Source organism: Antechinus flavipes, chromosome 4 (assembly GCF_016432865.1).
Source record: "Antechinus flavipes isolate AdamAnt ecotype Samford, QLD, Australia chromosome 4, AdamAnt_v2, whole genome shotgun sequence".
Taxonomy (NCBI): domain Eukaryota; kingdom Metazoa; phylum Chordata; class Mammalia; order Dasyuromorphia; family Dasyuridae; genus Antechinus; species Antechinus flavipes.
The window spans coordinates 16,892,277-16,914,249 of NC_067401.1; the positions used below are offsets into that span (position 1 = coordinate 16,892,277).

General features: G+C 52.5%; 2 protein-coding genes across 2 annotated transcripts in view; one reads left to right on the forward strand and one right to left on the reverse strand.

Annotated features, from left to right (window-relative positions):
* Positions 1–33: 33 nt before the first annotated feature.
* TRIM50 (tripartite motif containing 50) lies at positions 34–10,463 on the reverse strand. The gene is made up of 7 exons (XM_051991899.1): positions 10,125–10,463; positions 5,621–6,036; positions 4,715–4,810; positions 3,539–3,769; positions 3,084–3,106; positions 1,460–1,584; positions 34–1,298 (listed from the first exon to the last, which is right to left on the reverse strand). Exons 2-7 carry the CDS (start codon positions 6,020–6,022, stop codon positions 709–711), a joined length of 1,467 nt encoding a protein of 488 aa, XP_051847859.1. The 5' UTR covers positions 6,023–6,036; positions 10,125–10,463; the 3' UTR covers positions 34–708.
* A 1,939-nt stretch (positions 10,464–12,402) lies between these two features.
* The window catches only part of FKBP6 (FKBP prolyl isomerase family member 6 (inactive)), a 36,411-nt gene continuing 26,840 nt past the window's right edge, over positions 12,403–21,973 (forward strand). Inside the window, exons 1-5 of the mRNA XM_051991903.1 lie at positions 12,403–12,536; positions 13,045–13,162; positions 14,011–14,100; positions 15,819–16,021; positions 20,695–20,814. Coding sequence (XP_051847863.1) covers positions 12,465–12,536; positions 13,045–13,162; positions 14,011–14,100; positions 15,819–16,021; positions 20,695–20,814 — 603 coding nt within the window. The 5' untranslated portion in view covers positions 12,403–12,464. The remainder of the gene's footprint in view (positions 12,537–13,044; positions 13,163–14,010; positions 14,101–15,818; positions 16,022–20,694; positions 20,815–21,973) is intronic.

Consider the following 21,973-nt stretch of genomic DNA (forward strand, 5'->3'; position numbering starts at 1 on the left):
GGCTCTGGGGATACAAGGAAACAGGCTCTGCCCTTGGAGAGCTTACATCCCATCAGGGAATGCCTCGAGTCATTTTATTTTAGCAGATACAAGAGTGAATCAAGAAATCTGATTTTTAGGAGGAGTCAACTCCAAACCATGAGAGATCAGTTGCTAGAGCCTCCTCCTCGGGGACAATGTCACTTCTTTTTCTTTCTTTTTTTCTTAAATCGTTTTTTTTTTTTTTTTTGATTATGCATGTAAATTCATTTTTTTATCTATTTCCACAAGAGTCACGTTGGGAGAGAAAAATCAGAACAAAAGAAAGGAAAAAAACACAGAAGAAAAAAAAGGTAAAAATCGCATGCAACTGATTCACACTGAGGCTCAGGGGTCTCTCTCTGGACGCGATTTCCATATGAAGTTTATTGGGATTGTCTGAAAGACTGAGAAGAACCGAGTCTCGTACCGTGTACAGTGTTTTCCTGGTTCTGCTCGCTTCACTCAGCATCAGTTCATGTAAATCTTGCAGACTTTTCTAAAATCAGTCTATTCATCATTTTTATAGAATAATAACATACCCTTACTTTCCTACACCGTAACTTAATGGGCCGTTCCCCAGTTATGGGCATCCACTTAGTTACAGACGCCGCTTCCAGCGCCCTGTAAGCTGTCAGCCTGAAGGTGGTGCCATGGCCCGGGCCTGCGGGGGAGGAGGAGACCGGACACCTACAGCTTGGTGTGCTCCAGGGCGGGGAGCTGGCCGGGCCCCGGGGGCTGAGGCAGAACCATGGGAAGGGAATTGTTGCCCCGTTCGTGCCAGCAGGTGTCCAGGATGGGGTACAGCTTGCCTTGGAAGTCAGCCTGGAAGGTGTACAGGGGCCGGAGGCCCTCGGGGCGGTCGGCATCGAAGAACGTGAGCTCCCCCTGCTCGTAGTGCAGATAGGCGCCTATCCGCTGGGGGCGGCCGGCCACGGGCAGGAGCACGCGTGGGCACTGGAAGGCCTCGTAGCCCCGGCCCTCCTTGAACCCAAGCAGCCACACGCCGTGCTCGGGGGACTTGGTCAGCTTGCCCCTTCGGCTGGCGGTGCCCTTGATGAGCCCGAGCCGCCAGTGGCTCTTGCTGCCCACCACCACTTCCCAGTAGTGACGGCCGCAGGAGAAGCCCCGGCTGGTGAGGACGCAGGTGTTGTAGTCAAAGCCGTCGGGGTGGCCGACACAGCGCTGGGACAGGGGGCTGCACTGGACCACCGTGTTCCCCTTGGAGAGCTGCAGGAGCGGGTGGGCCGTGGCCGGGTCCAACTTCAGAGCCTCCATGGCTGAGGAAGGAGAAGCCCGTCGGCCGGTCAGGCGGCCGGAGACCAGAAGGTTTCTCCCCCCTCCTCTCTCGCCCTCCCCCCCTTAGAGTTCCCTCTAACTCCGCACTGGCGCCCGTGCCCGGCCACGCCCTGGCTGGGGCTGCTCTCCTTCAGCGACTCACCGGGCAGCACCTGGCGGAACAGCCGCTTCCACACCGCCATCTTGAGGTCGGCCGGATGGAAGCCGGGCTTGAAGGAGACGGCGTGGAAGGTTCCCTCCAGGAGCAGAGTCTGCCGGAGCTCGGGGCTGGGAAGGACACAGAGAGCCGGGGGTGACCGTCCGAGGGGCACGACCGCTTCCCTTGGCTGGGGGCCCTCACTGAGCCGTAGCCTGGCCTTTGGACCTGGGGTGCTCCGAGCCAGGGGGCCCTGAGGTTCAGAGCCTACGGGGACTCCTCGTCTTACAGGCGGGAGAACTGAGAGACCCGGAGAAGTGCGCCTCCAAGGTGGGCCCCAGAGCCAGGTCCTCGGTCTCCCGTGACCGTCCCCCTCCAACCCCAGGACACCAGGCGGTCTCTCTGCTCCGAAGGCCGGGCTGCTGCTGGGGAGACGGGGAACAGGGACTGGGGGAGCCCGGGATGGGCAAGAAGGGCGTCCTGGGCCCCCTCTGAATGGGAGCACCCCGGATCAAAGCCCCCACCACTCTGCCTTCGTTACATCTCTGGAGACAACCTCTTCCCCACCTAAACCCACAGAGCTTCGTGTCGGGCTGAATCAGAGCCCGAGGGCTGGGGATCTGTGCGCGCGAAGGCCCCGTGAGTGAGGAGACAGCTGGGTGCAGTGCATGGATGCCTCATGTCCTTACACCATTAGGTACTGCCGCCCCTCCTCCCCAGTGCTCCCGGGCTGATGGGAGCACGGCGGAGCCTTAATCAAGGCCGGATTGGGCCCTCTCAACGGAGGGCTTTGTACATTGTGTGTGTGTGTGTGTGTGTGTGTGTGTGTGTGTGTGTGTGTGTGTGTGGTGTGTGTGTGTGAGTGTGTGAGTGTGTGTGAGTGTGAGTGTGTGTTAGTGTGAGAGTGTGTGTGAGTGTGTGTGAGTGTGCGTGTGTGTGTGAGTGTGTGTGTGTGAGTGTGTGTGTGTGAGTGTGTGTGTGAGTGTGTGTGTGAGTGTGTGTGTGTGTGTGAGTGTGTGTGTGTGAGTGTGTGTGTGAGTGTGTGTGTGAGTGTGTGTGTGAGTGAGTGTGGGTGAGAGTGTGAGTGTGTGTGTGAGTGTGTGTGAGTGTGCGTGTGAGTGTGTGTGAGTGTGAGAGTGTGTGAGTGTGAGTGTGAGAGTGTATGAGTGTGAGTGTGTGAGTGAGTGTGTGTGTGTGTGTGAGTGTGAGTGTGTGAGTGTGTGTGAGTGTGAGAGTGTGTGAGTGTGAGTGTGTGTGTGAGTGTGTGAGTGTGTGTGTGAGAGTGTGAGTGAGTGTGAGTATGTGTGAGTGTGAGAGTGTGTGAGTGTGAGTGTGTGTGTGAGTGTGTGAGTGAGTGTGAGTGTGAGTGAGTGTGAGTGTGAGAGTGTGTGAGTGTGTGTGTGTGTGTGAGAGTGTGTGAGTGTGTGCGAGTGTGAGTGTGTGTGAGTGTGAGAGTGTGTGTGTGTGTGTGAGTGAGTGTGTGAGTATGAGTGTGTGTGTGTGTGTGTGAGTGTGAGTGTGTGTGAGAGTGTGTGTGTGAGTGTGAGTGTGTGTGTCCAGAGGCCGTCACGCCCGGGGCTGGACTCCCGAGCTGCAAGGCCCGACTCCCCCTCCCCACCAGCAGGCTTACCTCGAGGCCGTGGCGCGGTACTTCTGTAAGGAAAGAGACCAGCTGGTTAGGCCGCGGGGATCCCCTCTCCTGCCACGAGCGCCGGGGTTTGCTGGGCAGGAATCGGGGGCTGGGGGTTGGGGCTGTTGGGGGCCGGATGCTGGGTGGGGAAGCACGGTGCCCCCCTTAACGGCCCTTACTGCTCACCAGGCAGCGCGTATGCTGGACAGAGACAAAACCATCCGCTGCTGCCCTCCTCCCCATCACCCCCTGAGGGAGGCAGGACCGCCCACCCTCTGCTGGGACACCGGCTTGCCACAGGGGCGTGGGGGGCTTTGCTGGCTCCCAGAGTCGCTCTGGCCTTTGAGCCCCCGTCTGTCCCCCCTCCCCGGGGGCCGCCCGCCCCCTCTCCCCGCTGGGCCCTCGGGATCTGACGCGTGCCCGCCCCCTGCCCGACGGCCCCGTCCCCGGCTCACCTGGATGAAGTCCAGGGGACTCTCCTCGCTCAGCTGCTCCAGGAGGCGCTGGGCGCGGTTCAGCCGCTCGCGGGCGCCCCGGGCCTGCTCCAGCTGGATGTCCATGGAGGCCACGAGGCCCCGCGTGTGGCACTCGACGCCCTTCAGGCAGCGGGCCTTCTCCTCGTCCAGCAGGCGGTGCAGGTCCTGGAACTCCCTCCGGACCACCCAGCGGAACACGTCGGACTCGTTCTGGGGGGGCAGGGCCGGGTCAGCGGCCCCTGGGCCGGAGGGGGGGCAGGGAGGCCGGCGGAGGTCCCCAGGCCGGAAGGGCTCAGAGGGAGAACTGGGGGGCCAGAAAAGTGGCTCCCCCCTCGTAGGGGCTTGGACTGGGTCTAGGGGGAGCTGAGACATCATCCCGGCTCCTGAACCCCAAGGGGACAGTGAGGAGCACGGGGAGGATCTGAACCCAGGACCCCGGCCCCATTGTCCCTTCCCCAGCCTGGCTGCGGGGCCCCAGCACCAGCAGCGTTATCCCCCTAGGCCAGGGAGGTGCGTAAGAGATGACTCAGCATTTATGAAGCCCCTCCTGGTTCCAGGTGTGTCCCAAGGACAGAGCGACTACGGCTAATGCTGAGGTCTGCCCCAGCCTCCCCTCCCTTGCCACACCTGCGTTCCCTGTCCCGGGGCTGCCCCTTCTCTCTCGCTCACAGGGCCCCACAACGCCCCGTAGGGCTCCCCCATGCCAGTGTGGCCGGGCCTGGAGTTACAACCAGGCTGACCAGAAGGTGGCACAAGCTGGGCCTCCCCCCAGTCACCGCCGGGAGCACCGCCGGGAGCACCAGGGCCTGGCGACCGCAGCCCCCTCCACGTGGGACCCGGGTGCTCAGAGGGGGACCCCCATGCAACCCGACGGTGTCAGGGGGCGGGGGCTTCCTCACTGTGTGACCTCGGAGACGGCCCTTAAACTCCAGATTCCTCCTCTGCAAAAGGGGGAGGCAAGGGCCCAGAACCCCCCCCCCTCCATTTTACAGAAAGGAAGCCAAGGCCTCTGGCAGCCAAGGGATTTCCCCAACTCCCCACAGGGGTAGGAGCCGCGCTCCAGGTGCTCCAGGTGCTCCTCCCAGGCCTGCCCGAAGGAATGTGAGACCAGTGGGAACCCGCCCCCCGGGCAGGGAACAGGGGGCGCCTGCTCACGGTGATCCGGGTCCGGTTGTTCCCTAATCTGGTGATCTGTTCCTCCAGTTTTTCTCGCTGTTGTTTCAGGTCCGAGAAGAGGCCCGAGAGCTCTTCCTGGGGAGCAAGCCAAAGCAGGGGCCGTGAGCCGCAGGGAAACCACCCCCGGGCTCTGGGGCTGGGACCCACAGGCCCTCGAACCGGGCCCGTCCACGTTCCAGAGGGGCAAGCGGAGGCCCAGGCTGACGTGGACCCCCCGGCAGTGAATGCAAAGGGATCTGAAGCCAGGCCTTTCCGCCTCCACAGCAGCCCCCAGAGTTCCTGGGAATCAGGGGGAGCCCAAATGACTCCGGGGTCCTTCGCCCCCACCTCGTGTGCGGATGCGGCTCCGGCCAGCCCAGGCCAGCCCAGGCCAGCCCAGAGGCATTTCGTAAGCGCACCCCCCGCACTTAGTGGGTCCCAATTCTCTGACAGGCTGATGATTATTTTGTGTATTCGCCGATACACAAAATGTGTTTATTTAGACTCAGAGGACTGGAGACAGAAGGGACTCGGGAGCCAGCCGGCCCAACCGGCTCATGTGACAGATGCAGAAACTGAGGTAAGAGAGATTAAATGAACTTGCTCAAGATCACACGGGTGGTAATCAAGTCATCTCAAGTCAGACCAAGGAGAATTTATTAAGCACCTACTGTGTGCCAGGCCCTGGTGCCAACAGTACAAAGAAGGAAACAATTTCAGGAAGGATTCATCCCTGACATCTGCCCCGTGAGCTCTCCCGGGCACGGGTGGGAGCAGCTGGTGCCCCCGCAGGCTCGGGCACAGCGCCATGCCCTTGGCCCCCATTCCCAGCCTCTAAGGGAGCCGGGGGCTGCTTCAGTGCCCGGGCCCTGGGTCTTCTGCACAGGGAGGCAAGCAGCTTCCTACCTTCATGCGGCTGTACACGGTGGAGACGGGTGTGACCTGGTGCTGCTGGTGGGAGCCCAGGAGGCCACAGAGGCCGCAGATGAGCTCCCCGTCCCTCTCACAGAACAGGCTGAGGGGGTTTCGGTGATGGGGACAGAGGCTCAGCTCCCGCTCCCCCGGGAGGTGCAGAGCTTCGATCACCTGGGCCAGGGAAACGTTGGGCGGGGAGCTGCTGACGTCGGGTGCCACCCGCCGACACACGGGGCAGAACAGCTTGCTGCCCAGGTGGCGGGCCAAGGCGTTCAGACACTCTTGGCAGTAAGAATGGCCACATGGTAGCATCAGGGGCTCCTTGAAGACCTCCAGGCAAACGGGGCATCGAAGCCGGTTCGCCAGATCAGGGTCCCTCGTCAGCAGCGCCATCCACACTTTCCAGGCTAAAAAACAAGAAGCGACTCCAGTCAGAGTCCACTCCCAGAGGTGGAACTAGAAGTCGGCCACAGGGCAGCTCCCCAAGAGCACCACATGGGAGAGAGGTAAGGACCCACGTGACCCTTCCCCAGTTTAAACCTTACTTTATATTTTAATATATTTTTTAAAACTTATTTTATTATTTGTTTTGTTTTGTTTTGCTTTTAATTTATTTTTTAACACACATTGCTTCATGAATCATGTTGGGAAAGAAAAATCAGAGCAAAAGGGAAAAGTTATGGAAGAGATAAAAAAACAGAAAAAAGAAGTGAACAGAGCACGTATTGATTTCTATTCAGTCTCCTTAGTTCCTTTTCTGGATGCAGATGCATTTTCTGTCCAAAGTCTGCTGGGATTGCTTTGGATCGCAGAACCACTGAGAAGAACCGAGTCTTTCACAGTTGATCAAAGTACACTCTTGCTGTTACCGTATACAGTGTATTCCTGGTTCTGCTTGTTTCACTCAGAATCTGTTCAAGTAAATCTTTCCAGACTTTTCTAAAATCAGCTTGTTCATTACTTTTTATAGAACAATAATATTCCATTACCTTCATAACCACATTTTAATATACTTTTAATACTCACTATGGATAGTAGATAGAACTCTCTGGATTTGGAGTCAGGAAGATTTGAGTTCAAATACTACTTCGACATTTACTATGATATAATTCTGTTTTTTGTTTTTTGTTTTTTTTTTTTTTTGTTTTTTTGCTGAGGCAAGTGGGGTTAAGTGACTTGCCCAAGGTCACACAGCCAGGAAGTATTAAGTGTCTGAGGCCCTCCTGACTTCAGGCCTGGTGCTCTAACTACTGCACCACCTAGCTGCCCCTATGGTATAATTCTGGATCAAGTCACATTGTTTCCTGCCTAAGAGCTTCCCTAGCTAAGATGAATGATGTTTATTTCCTTATTTTTTAATTTTTATTTTTTCTTCCCCCCCCACTTAATTATATTTGATTTTTCTAAATATAGTTTTCACTTTGATAAGACTTCAAATTCTAATTTTTTTCTTCCTCCTTCTTTCTCTTCCCTCCCTAAGACAGCAAGCAATCTGATATGGGTTATACACGTACAATCACATCAAATGCATTGGAACATAGAATTCATGAAAGGAAATAAAATAAAATAAGGCTGGAAAAGAAGGTGGGAGTTACATTATGCGGGACCTCGAATGCTGGGGTGTAGACGTTTGTATTTGATCCCACGGGCATCAGAAAGCCACTGAAAGCTTTTGAAAATGGAAAAGATATGGCCTGTACCCTAGGAATCATTTCACTATTTGCAGTTAATTTTACTATTTCATCTTCATTATTATCTCCCCAATCTTAGTTTCTTCATCTGTAAAATGGGGCTAATAATAACACCTACCTCTCAGAGTTATCAAAAATGCTTTGTAAACTTTCAGGAAATGCTAGTTATCACTATTATTTCATCAAGGTGAACGCTTTCTCCATTGTTCCTCCTCCACCTTGACTGCCAACCCCTCCACAGCTTAATGCTCAAGAGTTTCTGTGGCCAAAAACTGACATCACCCCATTATCAAACATAGCTGGGCTGGTCCCTGGATAGCAAACAAAAGTCTTTTGAAGCCTTTCCAGCTTCTGCTCGTGTCACTGCACCCAGTTAAGGACGGGAGCAAAGCGGGGTTCTGAAGAGGCCGGAGCAGAGACCAGGCTCCCACATCCCCTGCCCTCAGGCCCACAGATGTGGAAGAAGGTCATTTTCAGAGGCAGGTGATAGAGTTCCTGCTGCACACTTGAATTTCTCCATATTTATTCTTCCTTCTATGTTAAAGAAATATCCTTGTTTCTTACACCTTCATGCGATAGATTTCAAGATGGAAGGAGCCTCGAGTCCAACTATCACAACCACTGGCCATTTTATACATGAAAAAAACTGAGGCCTGAAGAGTTTGAATAATTTGCATCTGAACTCAAGCCCCACCGACCCCCCGTCAGAAATCCTGCCTGCCAGTTAGGGCGAGCGCCAAGGGTCGCCCTCCCAGACGACGACGACCCCTCCCTGATAACAACAATGACCCAAACAACCAAGAATTGAGCAAAAAGTCATCTGGCAATGGAAACGTCCTTCTCTGCTCCCCTCCCCCTTTCTTCTGTTGAGGGGTCCTATGTCATTATGGGAGACTGGGTTTCCTAAGATTCAGAATTCAGCTCCCTTTCAGGTAAAAAAAAAAAAGAATTTTTTATGAATTCTCTTTCTATTTCTCTCTTCAGCCGTTCACACAAATCTTCCTGTGTTTCTCCGAATTCTCACGTCCATCCTTTCTTACCATGTAGTACTTTTTTTAGCTGTTTATATAGCGTACTCTGTTCAGTCTCACCAATGGCTGTGGGGAGAGGAGCCTATTTTGTGGCCTTCAGCGCCAGAGTCTTCTGCAACTGACGCCACGTATCTCTCTATTTTTCAATAAACCAATGGATAAAGTTGAGGCTCAAGGCTTTGGAGCCTTGATGGGGACCTGAGGGGGAGGGTGATTTTTCAAGCCAGATGGAGGATGTTCAAATACTTTGTCCTGGCTCCGCTTCCTCCCTAGGTTCTCTCCCTTTAATGGTCCCAAGGGTCAGGGCTGTTCTAGAAGGAAGGACGTCCATTCAGAGTATATTATTGAGTCATTTTTTTAATTGTGTCTAATTCTTCATGACCCCGTTTGGGTTTTTCTTGCCAAAGAGACTGGAGCGTTTGGCCATATCGTTCTCTAGTTCATTTGACTGATGAGGAAACTGAGACAATCAGAGTGAAATGACTTGTCCGGGATCACCCAGCTAGGAAGTGTGTGGGGTGAGATTTGAACTTGTGACCCTGTGTGCACTACGGCACCACCTAGTGGCCATTTAGAGTGCAGACATGCTCCAATAGGGCCAAGAGCCTTGGGCTGGGAGACAGGGACATGGAACTGAATGCTAGATTCTCACCATTTCCAGGACGCTGGGTATCCTAGAACACCAGATTTCAATTTAGACAACTTCCACAGCTGTCCCCCCAGAGCAAATGGTCCAGCCCCTGCTGCAGGCTTCCCAAGACAGGGACCCCGCCACCTCCTAATCCTGTTTCACTGCGCCACACCTTCCTTCCTTCCAAACTGGAATTTACCTCTTTGCCACTTCCATTAATCGATTCTCTTGCCAGGAGCTCTGGGGCCAAACCCAAACCTCCTCCCTCCTCCACATCCAGGACAGCTCTTCAGCCACGGGAGGATCACTAACTGATCCTTCCCTGGCTCTCCTCTCCATTCCCAGTTCCTTTAAACCATCCTCACAAGGTGTACATGTCAGGTTCTTCGCCATCTTGGTTTTCTCCTCTGGACCCTTTCCAACTCGGTGTCCTTCCCAGACTGAATACTAGGTGTGCACTAAGCAGAGAACAATGGGGGGACTCTCCTCCCCTTATTTCTGGAAGCTTTTTATTATTATTATTATTTGAAATGCAGCCTAACACTACACTGGCTTTTTGGGATCCCCTATTTAACTAGAGCTCACAGAAATCCTTCTCTGGGCTTCAGTCTCCATGTCTGTGTGATAATTGAGGTGCATTACATTGACCTGTAAGAGGCTAACTGTACAATATTTCAGAGTCCGATTCTTTTTGTACAGCAAAATAATGGTTTGGACATGTATACTTATTTTGTATTTAATTTATACTCTAATATATTTAACATGTATTGGTCATCCTGCCATCTAGGGGAGAGGGTGGAGGGAAGGAGGGGAAAAGTTGGGACAAAAGGTTTGGCAATTGTCAATGCTGTAAAATTACCCATGAATATAACTTGTAAATAAAAAGCTATTAAAATTTATAAATAAATAAATAAATTGACCTGTAAGGTCCCTTCCAGTTCCATGATCCCATGAGGAAGGCTAAAGGTCCCTTCTAGATGTGATTCTAGATCAGTGCAGGAGGGAAACAGGAAAAGGACCTAGTAGGAGAAGCCACGTTGGATGCTGATGGAGTTGGTTTTGCCCACCATCCCTGCTCACTGAGCGGCAGAAACAAGCTATTGGCTAGGCCATTCTCTAGGGCTTTAAAGCTTGTGCCTTACCTTGATGCTCTCGATGGATCAAAGCCTCCTGAAGCAGCCCGCTACAGACATTATCATCCCCGTTTTATAGACGCTCAGGAACATGACATCATTTACCTTTGTCAGGTGGAATTTGAACCCACAGCTCTAGCAAATTGCCAAAAGGTGGCAAGACCCCCTGGCAAAGGCTAGAGCGGGGATGCCAGTAGCTTGAAGTTGACCCCACAGAGCAGGGTTGGCAATCTGGGACACCTGGCCAGCTGCTCCCCGCTCCCCCCTTAGGGCCTCGAGTGAGTCTCTCTGACCGCCCCAGCCCCTTGGACCACAAGGGAATTGGGTGGGCGTGCAGCCTCCTGCCACCTGATCTTTGTTCCTTTCTTTCTTCTCATTTCCTGGCAACTCCCCCTTCCCACCCCAGGGCGAGGGGAAAATCAGCAGGGATGGGGTGGAACCAATCTCGGTCACAGGACCCAGGGGCCTGCCACAGGCTGGCCCGGCTCTGATAGCAGCAGTTCAGGTGAGTGGGGGAAGGAGGAGGAGCTGGGGAGGGCCCCCTCCCGCTCCTTCAGGGTTATTGTAGGAGGATTTAGCAACAGGAGGGACCTCCTAGATCAGCTCCTCGTGTAATGCCAGAGAAACTGAGGCAAGATAGAGATGAGAGAGTTTTAAATATTTTATTAATATTTAATAAACAAAACATTAATTTTATTGATAATTTATTAATAATTAATATGAATTATTAATTTTATTAATTATTAATTGACTAGCCAGGACTCTCATCTCAAAGTATCCAGTGGTGAATGTGAGTTCTCAATGGCATATAGAGCCACATGGCTCAGCTACAGGGAGACCAAGGCAGGGGCGGAGTCAGAACATTGAGAGTGGGCAGTTTCAGGGCCATAAATTTGGTTCTAGCAGGATGGGGGGAAACTGGAAGCCAGAGTCGGGATGTCTGAAGAAACAAAAGTAAAGATGTCAATGAGGTATCCAGGATATGCTTCTCTTCTGGAACATTTCAGAGGGGGTAGTGCCATAAATTCTTGAGGACAGAAGGCGTTAGGAGCCAGGAAGTCTCTCTCCCCCTCATCTTGAGTCTCACATTGACAATTTATAACCTTAGAGCAAATGGTCCTTAGTCTTAGTGAACCAGAGGGAGGCTTACAACTAAGGGCATTAAGGCAGAACAGTTAAGGAAACTGAGGCAGAACCAATTAGGGAAACTGAGTCAGGACAATTAGAGAGAACTGTGGCACAACACTCATCCCTCCTCTGGCGGAGCTCTGGAAAGGGGAGGTGCTCCGCCAATGACGGACAAGGAGGGACTGGCCCATCCTCACAGAGGATGAAGGGGGGAAGGGGCAGGTGCTCCCAGCGTCTGCAGCCCGGGGTGGAATGGGGGAGCATCTGCCCAGAGTCAGGCAGGATGGGGAGCCGCGATCTGCGCTAATGGAGGGAGGATCCTGGAGCCTCCCAGGAGGAGTCTGAGCAATGGTGACCATTGCCCCTTGGACTTTCTCCCAGCTGCCCCATCAGTAACAACAATAATGATAACAGCCGCGTGGTAGACGCCGCCATCATTATCTCACTTGATCTTCACCCCAGCCCCAGGGGGAGGCGACACGGTCCCCATCCCCGTTTTACACAAGTGGGTTTCACGTGCCCCTCCCCCGCCTCCCCGCTCCCTGCCCTCGGACCCCAGCAGCTGCGGGGAGTAGCAGTCCATCAACCCCGAGCCTTGTTAGCCGCGGACTGTGAGCCACCTGACCCTAGGAGGGAGGCGATATTATCATCCCCATTTTACAGAGGAGGAAACTGAGGTAAGCAGAGGGTACGTGACTCGCCCGTAGCTACTAAGTATTTGAGGCAGAGTTGGAATTCCGGGCTTAACTCCGGCTCAGGGACCTGCCCTGGGCAACTCGCGGAGCGCCGCCAGCCTTGAGGAGGGAGATTTCCCAGCGGAGGATGCCGGGTACCGATGACATCACAGAACTGCCGGCCTGGGTTTTCCGCGCAGGCCCCGGCGCCAGAGGCGCCCGTCAGCGGCCTAACCAAGGCTGGAGGAGGACTGATGCTCATTTCCCCAGCTGCCGGGGTCCCGAGGGCAGGGAGCGGGAGGTGGGGGGAGGGGTAAGCGAAGCCAACAACGCTCTTCGGGGCCTGGGAAAACACGTGCCTCACTTGCCCAATCCTGGGCGGTGATTGGCTGCGAGGCTCATGCGGAGAGCGGGTGGGCGACGGCTGATTGGTCGGGCGGGGCGCGTGTGGGCGGGAATTTAGGGCTGACCCCGAGACGCTGCCCTCTGGGCCTCGCGCCTGCGCCCTCAGCAGCAACAGCCGTCGTCTTAGAGGCCGGAGGACAAGATGGCGGAGCCTCTGGTGACGCCTCCGAACGACTTGATGCAGGACCAGGACCGGGACGGCGCGGGAGAGCTGGTGCGCGTGGAGGAGGGATGGGGGGCTTCATCTGTTTGTCCGTCGCAACCCCCATTTCACAGAGGGGGACACTGAGGCACAGGGGTCACGTGATCTGACTGCAGTAAGTGCTGGAAATCCAGAATTAGGTGGGGCGCATCCCCACCGCAGGCCTCAGTTTCCTTCTCTGTAAAATTGGGGGAGGGGGGCTTGGACTAGAGGGGCCCTTCCAGCCCGCCCTGGTATCCTGTGATTTTAAGTCACACTTCCTGCCTCAGTTTCCTCCTCTGTAAAATGTGCTGGGAAGGGGGGTGGGTAGAAGAACCTGGATCCCGCGACACTTTTTAGGATCCTGTCACTTCCGGCGGGGGTTTCCTTGGGCGAGCCCCTCCCCCTCCCGGCCTCAGTTTCCTCTGTCAGTGGGAGGGGGGTCGCTGAAGAGGAGACTTTTGTAAGGATTTGCCCCCTGCCCGGGCCCTTTGGCATGTGAGGGGGTGGCAGTGACCTGGCTCTTCCCCCTCTACCCCAGTCTCCCTACCAGAGATTGAGCCAGCGCATGCAGGATGTCACGGGAGACCGGGGCGTGCTCAAGGAGGTCATCCGGGAGGGGGCCGGAGACCTGGTGACCCCCGACGCCTCTGTGTTAGGTACGGGGGGGGGGGGGCCTTGGCAGGGGGAGAGGGAGGAAGGAAGGGGGGGGAAGGGAGGAATGGGACCTTGGCAGGAGAAAGGGGAGGGGGGAAGGGGACCTTGGCAGGAGAGGGGGGGAGGGGGGAAGGGGGAAGGGGACCTTGGCAGGAGAGGGGGGGAGGGGGGAAGGGGGGAAGGGGACCTTGGCAGGAGAGGGGGGGAGGGGGGAAGGGGACCTTGGCAGGAGAGGGGGGGAGGGGGGAAGGGGGAAGGGAACTTTGGCAGGAGAAAGGGGAGGGGGGAAGGGGACCTTGGCAGGGGGCGCTGTCTCTGTAGCCATCTGAAGGGGAAGAGGTCACTGTTTACTTGGCCTCCATCCCAGGGCTTCTTCCCCATTTTCTAGGACCCCTTTTTGACCAAGAAATGTTTACATGATTCCAGGTATGTGGGTATATAAAATAAATAACACAAACATTTCCTGAAATTCAGTCATCGTTTTTGCCAGCCCTACATTCAGGCATGAGACCCCCTGTGGGGTCACAACCCACAGCGTCATCGGGGGTTCTAGAGCGTCAGGGGATGTTGGGCAAGCACCCGGACGCCGGTTAGGAATGGGCCTTGAGGCCAGTAGTTCAGATGTTCTAAGAAGAACCCGGACCGAGCCGTCTCTAGGATGTAGATGTAGCCAGTGAGGATTTCCTAGCGAGGGGGGAGGGGCTCTGCCAGAGACCCCTTCCTGCGCCAGCTGCTCCCCTTGCTGCAGCCGGGTCCCGGGTAGAAGCTCGGCCTCCGCTGGTTCTGGTTGGGCTTTGCTCGTGGATTTGGTTCTGTGGACACAGATGACTTTCTCTCCTGTCTCCTTCAGTGAAATACTCTGGCTACCTGGAGCACATGGACAAGCCCTTTGACACCAACTGCTATAGGAAGGTCCCTCGCCTGATGAAGCTGGGAGAAGGTGAGGCTGGGGGTGGGGAAGTGCCGCTGTGTGTGGGGGTGGGGGAGAGGGGAGTGCCTTGGCTGTCCCAGTTCATCTTGTGACTGGGAAATTGATGAAAGGGGCATCCGGCCCAGGGCACAGGCAGAGGGCAAGGAATTCCTTCCAGTCCAACCGGCTTCAATTCAGTCCTCTCCGTGCCAGGCTAAGTGCCAGGGGCTGGCAGACGCAGACCAAGCGAAAGCCGCCCCACCTGAGCAGCCACAGGGAAGCGTGTATGATCTCAGAGGAGCACCAGCCATGAAGGAGATTGGGAGCAGCTTTCTAGGGCAGGTGGCCTTGGGCCTTGCCTCTCACCAGAGGGCAGGAGGGAGGGGGACCCAGGAGGAGTAGCTAGGGAGATACTCAGGCTGAATTGTAAGGGATAACCAGGCAGCTGGCTCATAGTCATTTATGAAGCTCCTACTGTGTGCCAGGTATGCTAAAAACACAGTAGTCTGCCTGTCGAGAAGATGGTATCTACAGGTAAATGTAGAGAGCAGCAATTTTCTTTTTTTTTTGGAGGGGGGAACATTTGCAGGTGGGGGAAAGGGTCTGTCTGAAAAGGCTCTTTTTTACTTTTTATTTTTTTTGCTTGAGCAAATTTTGAAGGAAAAAAGGAACTCCCTGAGGGGAAATGAGTTGGGATCATGCGCCAGGCAGGTTGGCAGTGTGGTGTGAGGAACGGTGTAGTCTGTCAAATCAGGTCCCAGAGATGGGTGAGGGCCAGAGTGGAGAAAAGTGGGTAAAAGACAGGAGTTTATGTTTGATTGTAGAGGCAGTGGGAAGCCTTCTGAGCTGAATAGGTTACACCTGCATGTCAGGGGAATGATTTTTCAAACTTGCATTTCACTTTAAAGAAGAATGTTTTCTTCTCTGTACTTCTTCCCTCCCCCTCCTCCCAATTGGGGACAAAAAGGGAAAAAAGAACTTCTGATAGCAAATGTGCCCATTCAGCAGACAGAACTACTACTACCCTCCCTGCCCCTTGACCTTGTCCAGAAATGCCTCTGCCGGCTCCTGTCAGGGCGTGGCCAGCGGGGGCAGTGGTCCTGGATGGCTCTGAACTCTGTGGGTCACCGGCCTTATCCGTGAGCTCCTTGCTGGGTCTGGCAGTTCAGGAAAGTTGTCGCATTCTCCAAAACTCTCCCTGTTGTCATTTCTTCTGGCGCAGGAGAATTCCCTTCTGTTCTGTCCTTTAATTTGACCGGCCATTCCCCAGTGTGTGGGCGGCACCCTTAGTGTCTGCTTCTTTGCCACTCCAAAAAGAGCAGCTGTCAGTCATTTGGTGCTCTTCTCTCCGAGGGCTCTAGGCCCGGGGCCACGCTGCTGTGGTCAAGGGGACGTACGGCTTAGTGACGCGGGCGTCATTCTAAATTGGTGCATGATGACTGAGAAGGAAACCACTGAGGTGTCCCTAAGTGGCGAAGGCTTGGACAGTTGGGGGAGGGTGGAAGCAGAGTTCTTGTGGGAGGTTATTAGAGTAGTGAGGTGAGAGGGCCCAGGCCAGACTGGGGAGAAGCTGGTTAGTGGCTAGAGCCAGGATCCGCTGCACGGCCCATGGTGTTGGTCTCTGATCCCCAGAGGGACAATGGTTATTGGATGACCAGTGGGTCTCTGGTGAGCCTTTTGTGTCCTCTCTCCTTTGGGATACTGGAAAAAGGCAGGTGGAAATCCAGCCCGTGCCTCTTCTGTTCTAGAGATCACTCTGTGGGGAATGGAGGTGGGCCTGCTGACAATGCGGAAAGGGGAGCTGGCCAGATTTCTCTTCAAGCCACGATACGCCTACGGGGCCCTGGGCTGCCCGCCCTTGATTCCACCCAACACCACGGTCCTGTTTGAGCTGGAGCTGCTGGACTTCCTGGACTCTGCCGAGTCCGATGAATTCTTCGCTTTAACTGCCGTAAGTCCCGAGAGCATACTGGGCTTGTGGGGATGGCCTCTCTCTGGCCCGGTATCCTACAGAGGGACATTTGTTTCTTGGTTTTCATCTGTCTTGGCCAGATTCTCCTTTCCTCACTTCCCCTTCTGAAGTGGGGAATGGGGACCCATGCTACTTAACATTTTGTGTGTTTTTATTAGATGAGATGAACGGATATGAAGAGCTCTTCACGAATATATAGCAGTGGTAGTGATGATGTGCCACTAAGTAGACACACTAAATTTTTGTTAATTCATTTATATAATACTTTACTACCCTAATTACTAAATTTGCTTCCTGAATAGTCTTGGTCAGACGATGTGTTTTAAAAATCAGTATAATATGATACCTGTAGCCATCTAATTATACCGTCTCTTATTTTACATTTCCTCATCACACATTTACTTTTTTTTTTTTGGCCCAGGGACACAGCTAGGAAGTATTAAGTGTCCAAGGTCAGATTTGAACTCAGGTCCTCCTGACTTCAGGGTTGGTGCTCTATCTACTTGTTTATCATTTTTAAACAGAATCTGTGTTGGGAAGGATTTGGAAACCATTTAGAGTCATTCTGCTTGGCTAAGGATTCCATGTGTGACATCCTTTGCAAATGGTTGTCTTGACATTCCCCTGAAAACCCAATTGGATTTTTAACTTTCATCCTAGCAGAATTTATCTTTCCTGACTTTTACCCATTGTTTTAACCCCTCACCAACTTACAAGATCCCATCTCATCTGATGCATCGGCCATCCAAGCTTTGTGTCATCTGGTCAGTTTGACAGAAACTCCCATCTTTGCTTTCTTTCGGTTCATTGAAAGAAACTTTGACCTGCACAGAGGTAAGGAAAAGACCCCTCAGGCGGTCTCTTAATGAGACTATTCAAGGAGATCATGGCTCTGGTTCTAGTCATTCACTCAGTTCCATAGTCCACATGTTTCTAGCCTATCCGTGAGGAAACTGACAAATTTTGTCAAACACTTAGCAGAAATCTAGATTTTCTAAGTATAAGTACTTTGTCAAGAAAAAGGAAATGAGGTTAATTTATTAGCATGACCTATCTGAATGAAGCTCTACTGGCCCTTAATGATTATAGATTGCCTTATTAAGTGATAAACTTTTCCCTTCATGTTCCATTCTCAAATAGCAAGATAAGCTTCAAATAGGTGCCTGGTGTATACAGCAAGGGTGACATTGAAAACAAAGGAGCAAATGAGAAGATACCTTTTGGATCTCTGAAGAACACATGACCAAAACAGATGAAGTGATTACCTAAGAAGTGTGTGTATGGGATGGGGGGGTGTAAAATTTAAAAGGTTTTGCACAAACAAGGCTAAAATGAGAAAAGAAGCAGGCAACTGGGGCACAAAATGTTAGCAACAAGTTTTACTGGTAAATATCTTGTCCCTAAGGTAGATGGGAGTTGAATAAAATTTATAAGAATAAAAGCCATTTCCAGATGGACAAAAGACTATGAGCCAGCAATTTTCTGAGGAAGAAATCCAAGCTTTTGATAGAAGTATGGAAAAAAAAAAAGTGCTCCCATGTTTAACCTGTGTCGAATTGCTTGCTGTCTTGGGGAATGAGGAGAGAGTGAGAAAGAAAAATTTGGAACACAAGGTTTTGCAAAGGTGAATGTTGAAAATATCTTTTCATGTATTTGGAAAAATGAAGTTATTAAAATAAAAAAATTAAAAGAAGCTGAGAATTGAAAGGCTACTTGTTTGTATAAAAGGATAATCTGACTCACAAAACAAAATAAGCAAATTAACAACAAAAAAAAAAAAAAAAAAACATGTTTTAAATCACTGATAATTAGGGAAATACAACTAAAGCAGCTCCGGAGGTTCTGCTTCATTCATGTCAGATTGGTTAAGTTGACAAAAAAGGAAACGACTGAATAATGATGGTAGAAGAAGATAAATGGAATGTTGTTGTCCCATTAGAAATGCTAAAGGGGAAGGTTTTTCTTGGAAAGACGTGTTTGATCCAGTGCAATTTGTGAATAAAGGGTTCTGAAGACAGCATAGGAAGACTTCAGAATTCTTCTCAAGGTGTGACTAAAGAGGCCTCATCAAGAAACCTGCCATTCGCTTGCCAACAGTGGGATTGGACTTGGGGTCCTGATTGGGACGTAGCCAAGGCTGGAATTGGTTTGACTATGAAGATTAGTTACAGAGGCTTGGTTAAGGAAGAAAAATTAATTTTTCTTAATTGAAAACAAATTTTAAAGATACAAAATTTACGTTACAACTGGAGTTTTGCTAGAAATGAAGTCAGGCTCCCTGATCTGTGGTGTACAGAATTCCCCCCATTTCCAGTTGTTTGTTTTCAATTGAGGTAACCTTGATCCTTTTCTAGTTCTGTGCTGTCCGTTCTATGCCGAACGGTCTCAGCTGCCTCATTCAGGCCCTTTGGTGCTTCCTGATGATCCTACTCACTGGGGGGAGCCTGATGCTTTCTTACCACCTCCTCAGCCTGGATTTCCACTCTCTACTCGAACGTTTTCTCAGAACATGAAATGCAAGGTGAATTGCTTCACCTTCTTTCTCTAACTCTTTATTAGCCCACCCAACTCAAACTGGCCCTTTGTGCTGCTTCTGAGTCTCCTTTTGTCTTCACTAGAACACAGAAACTCTCACCTTCTTTATACCTCAGTACCTTTTGAACTTAAAGGCTTATGATTTTTTTGTGGGACCATATGACATTTTTTGTATTACCTTCCTGGGCTTTAATGTTTTAGATGCAGAATTACATTGGTCTCTTTAGAAAGCTTGCCCTTTTCACCTTTTTTTAAAGAAACGTTTGTTATTTTTAGAATTTTAGCATAGAGAGTCTTCCTGCAATCTGGGGCTCCCTTCCTCAATGGAATCTTGGATCACTGGATCCTGCCTCTCTTCTCCAAATCCTATGAAACCCCCTCCTCGCAGAGATGCCGGTGTTTCCTGGTTCTCATTTCTCTCATTCAGGGATGACCATTGTTTCTGTTTCAGGGACCAGCTTCCTGTGAAAGGGCAAGAAAGTGAGGGCAGGGTGTGGTTGAGAAGTAAGAAGCCCTTGGTGGTTGGGTGCGCGCAGTGATGTGGGGGGCAAGATTGCCATTGTGTGAGGACGGAGCCTCCCCAAGTGTGACTGAGAACATGTGAACCTTCCCGGTTGTGGCCAAGGACGTGTGAAGAAACATCCTCCCCAGGTGTGGCTGAGGATCCATGAGAACAGGGCCTCCCCGAGTGTGTCGCATCAGGAGCTCAGAGACTGGGAGGAAGAATGCTGGAGATGGTGGTGTCTGGTCCCCTCCAAGAGTTGCCTCTTTTGCCCCAGGCCAGCCCCCACACAAGGATCTCCTATAAATAAGGAGCTATCCAGCATTTCCCTGCACACCTCGTGTTCACTCTTGCCAACACCTGTGATGACCGTGGGAGGAAGAGACGTGTGCATGGAGGTGGTGAAGGGGACACGGGTGTTGGAGCGACTCCCCCCTCTACCCCTGTGCTGAGGTGGTCTCTCTCTTCTCACAGCATCTTCTCGTGGCTCCCTCCTGGGCAGAGGAACTGCTGCCTGAGGCTCCCTGGGCCTGCTGCTGCTTCCAGATTATCTGAGCCGATTTTCCTAAGACAGGTTCTTCTTTCTTTGCTTGAGGCTGTCTCCCATCTTGACTCTTGAGCTGGCTTTCTCCTGGATGGGTGTGGTCTCCCGGGCAAGTTGTCCCCTGTCAAATGGAGGGACCCCCTTCTTGCAGCTATTCTGGGGAAGGCAAGGAGGGATCCCCTCTGGAGGCCTCGGTTCTTTCTTCCCTGCCGGCATGGGTCGATACTCCTCAGGCTGTCTCTTGTCCTGATTATGGGAGAGGGGTGACAGTAGTCACTCCTTGGGGACACAAGCCGCTCTCTGCTATTGGGCTCGACTAATGAACTTTTCCTACACTCAGTTAAAGATCTTAACACCTCGTCTCTGCAATCTGTCTTGAACTTTGCAATTAATGGATTGGGCTGGGAAGGGAGTGTGGGTGAGGTCAGTTGATCAAGGCCTCTATGAACAGCTCCTCTGACTGGGAACCCCCAGGTATGAGAATGGAGCATAAGGTAGAGAGAGAGAACAATTGAGCTGGGCAGCAGTGGGCAACAGGATCTGGACAGATTGCTATTGAGGGATGAAGGGGAGCATCCGGGGAGATAGGAGAAGGGATGGCCCACCCCTCCTGGCTTGTGTCAGACTGTCAGGTGGGCCCTCCTGTGGGAGCATGCCAGAGGGAGAGGTTTGATGGGAGGAGTAACAGCAGGGGTGGGCCTGAGGTGGATGCAGATTGGGGGTGTGGAGCAGCAGATGGGAGTCTCTTCCTGGGCAGTCTTAAGTCTCTGGGGTTTGAAAAAGAGCCAGCTGTGGGCCAATAGATTTTCAGTCTCTTCCCAGCTGGGATATCAGAGGGGAGACTTGGGAGTCCGGACTCTTACTGGTTGTAGAGGGGCTGATGTCCCTCAGGTCACAAGCAGACCGACCTGGTTTCAGGACCGGGACCTTGATCCCGGTCAGTGGTTCAGCCACATCTGGCCACAGCAAGCTGTCCGAACTCCTGTCTCTGGGAATGGTCCTTGGTCCTGCAGTGGCCAAGCCCCTGAGCTTAGCAGTGTCGCCACACAGGCCTTTGTTTCGATCCCTCAGAAGCAGCAGGACGTGTTCCCTCTCGAGAAGGTGCTGAAGGTGGCGGGCACAGAGCGGGAGTTTGGCAACTACCTCTTCCGCCAGAACCGCTTTCACGACGCCAAGGAGAGATACAAAAGGGTAAGACTCCTGCAGGCAGGCTCCGCGGCCGCCTCCTCTGTCTCTAAGGGGAGGGCACTCACCAGAGGCTGGGTCCTTGCCACTACTCTCGGGGCCACAGAGGCCGGGTATGGCAGTGGCTGCTGGGTAACTTGCATGCAGGTTGGTTCCCTCTCTGGTTTTTCTGTCTCCTATTGATTAGCAGCCTTAGCTTCTCTTTGCCCAGGATGGTGAGTGAGGGTCAGAGCTTCAGGGAGCAGGAACCTTTCCCAAACATCTCTCTTCATCATTTTCTGATCAGCCCATGCAGAGAGAGAGAGAGAGAGAGCGAGAGCCCGTTCTCTGTTCTGGCTGCTCTCGGGCCAGACCTCCAGAGTTTGATGTCACTTGTAGCCCTGATCCTGCCTTGCTTGGTCAGATATTCCCATGGGCCTTTCTCCCACATTCACACTGGTCTTTACTGAGAATTCATTTGATTGTATAGCTTGTCATTTTTTACTCAAATCACTGTTAGTATAAAAGGTTATTGTAGAACAGCAATAATTTATTCAGGGACTACAGTTTTGGGGAAAGGGAGAAAATCACACCTGTTCATCACAACCTTCCCAACCCTGAGCTGCCTCCTGTTTTGAGAGCCGGTCCCTTTGGCCTTTCCATCCTGGCCACAGCTGCTGCTGTCACAGCATGTGACTGCATGTGGTCTCAGACCTTCACCCTGTAGAAGGGGATGCTTTGTGAGCACTCTGAGATTTCTTTCCTGGGAAAAGTGGTGTCCTTGTAGAAACTGGCCATTCGGGAAGAAAAACTTAATCTAGGGGTGAAGTGCTCAAAGCCTGACCCCAAATAGAATGAGATGGCTTGGGTAGCCAGGGGTTCCCCCTCATTGGAGGTCTCCAATGGCAGGCTGAATGACACTGTCGGGGTCCAGCACAGTGGGGATTCCTTTTGGGGGCCGTTTTAGACTAAACTCACTTTGGGCATGGGTAGCTTGCTGCCACCCCTCAAACTTGACTGTGCTTGGCGTTTTTCAGTCATTTCCAATCCTTTGTGACCCATTTTGGGGTTTCCGTAGCAAAGACATCACCGGGGTTTGCCATTTCCTTTTCTGGCTCATTTTATAGATGAAGAAACTGAGGCAGAATAAAGAGGTGACATGTCCAGAGCCACCCAGCTAGTACTA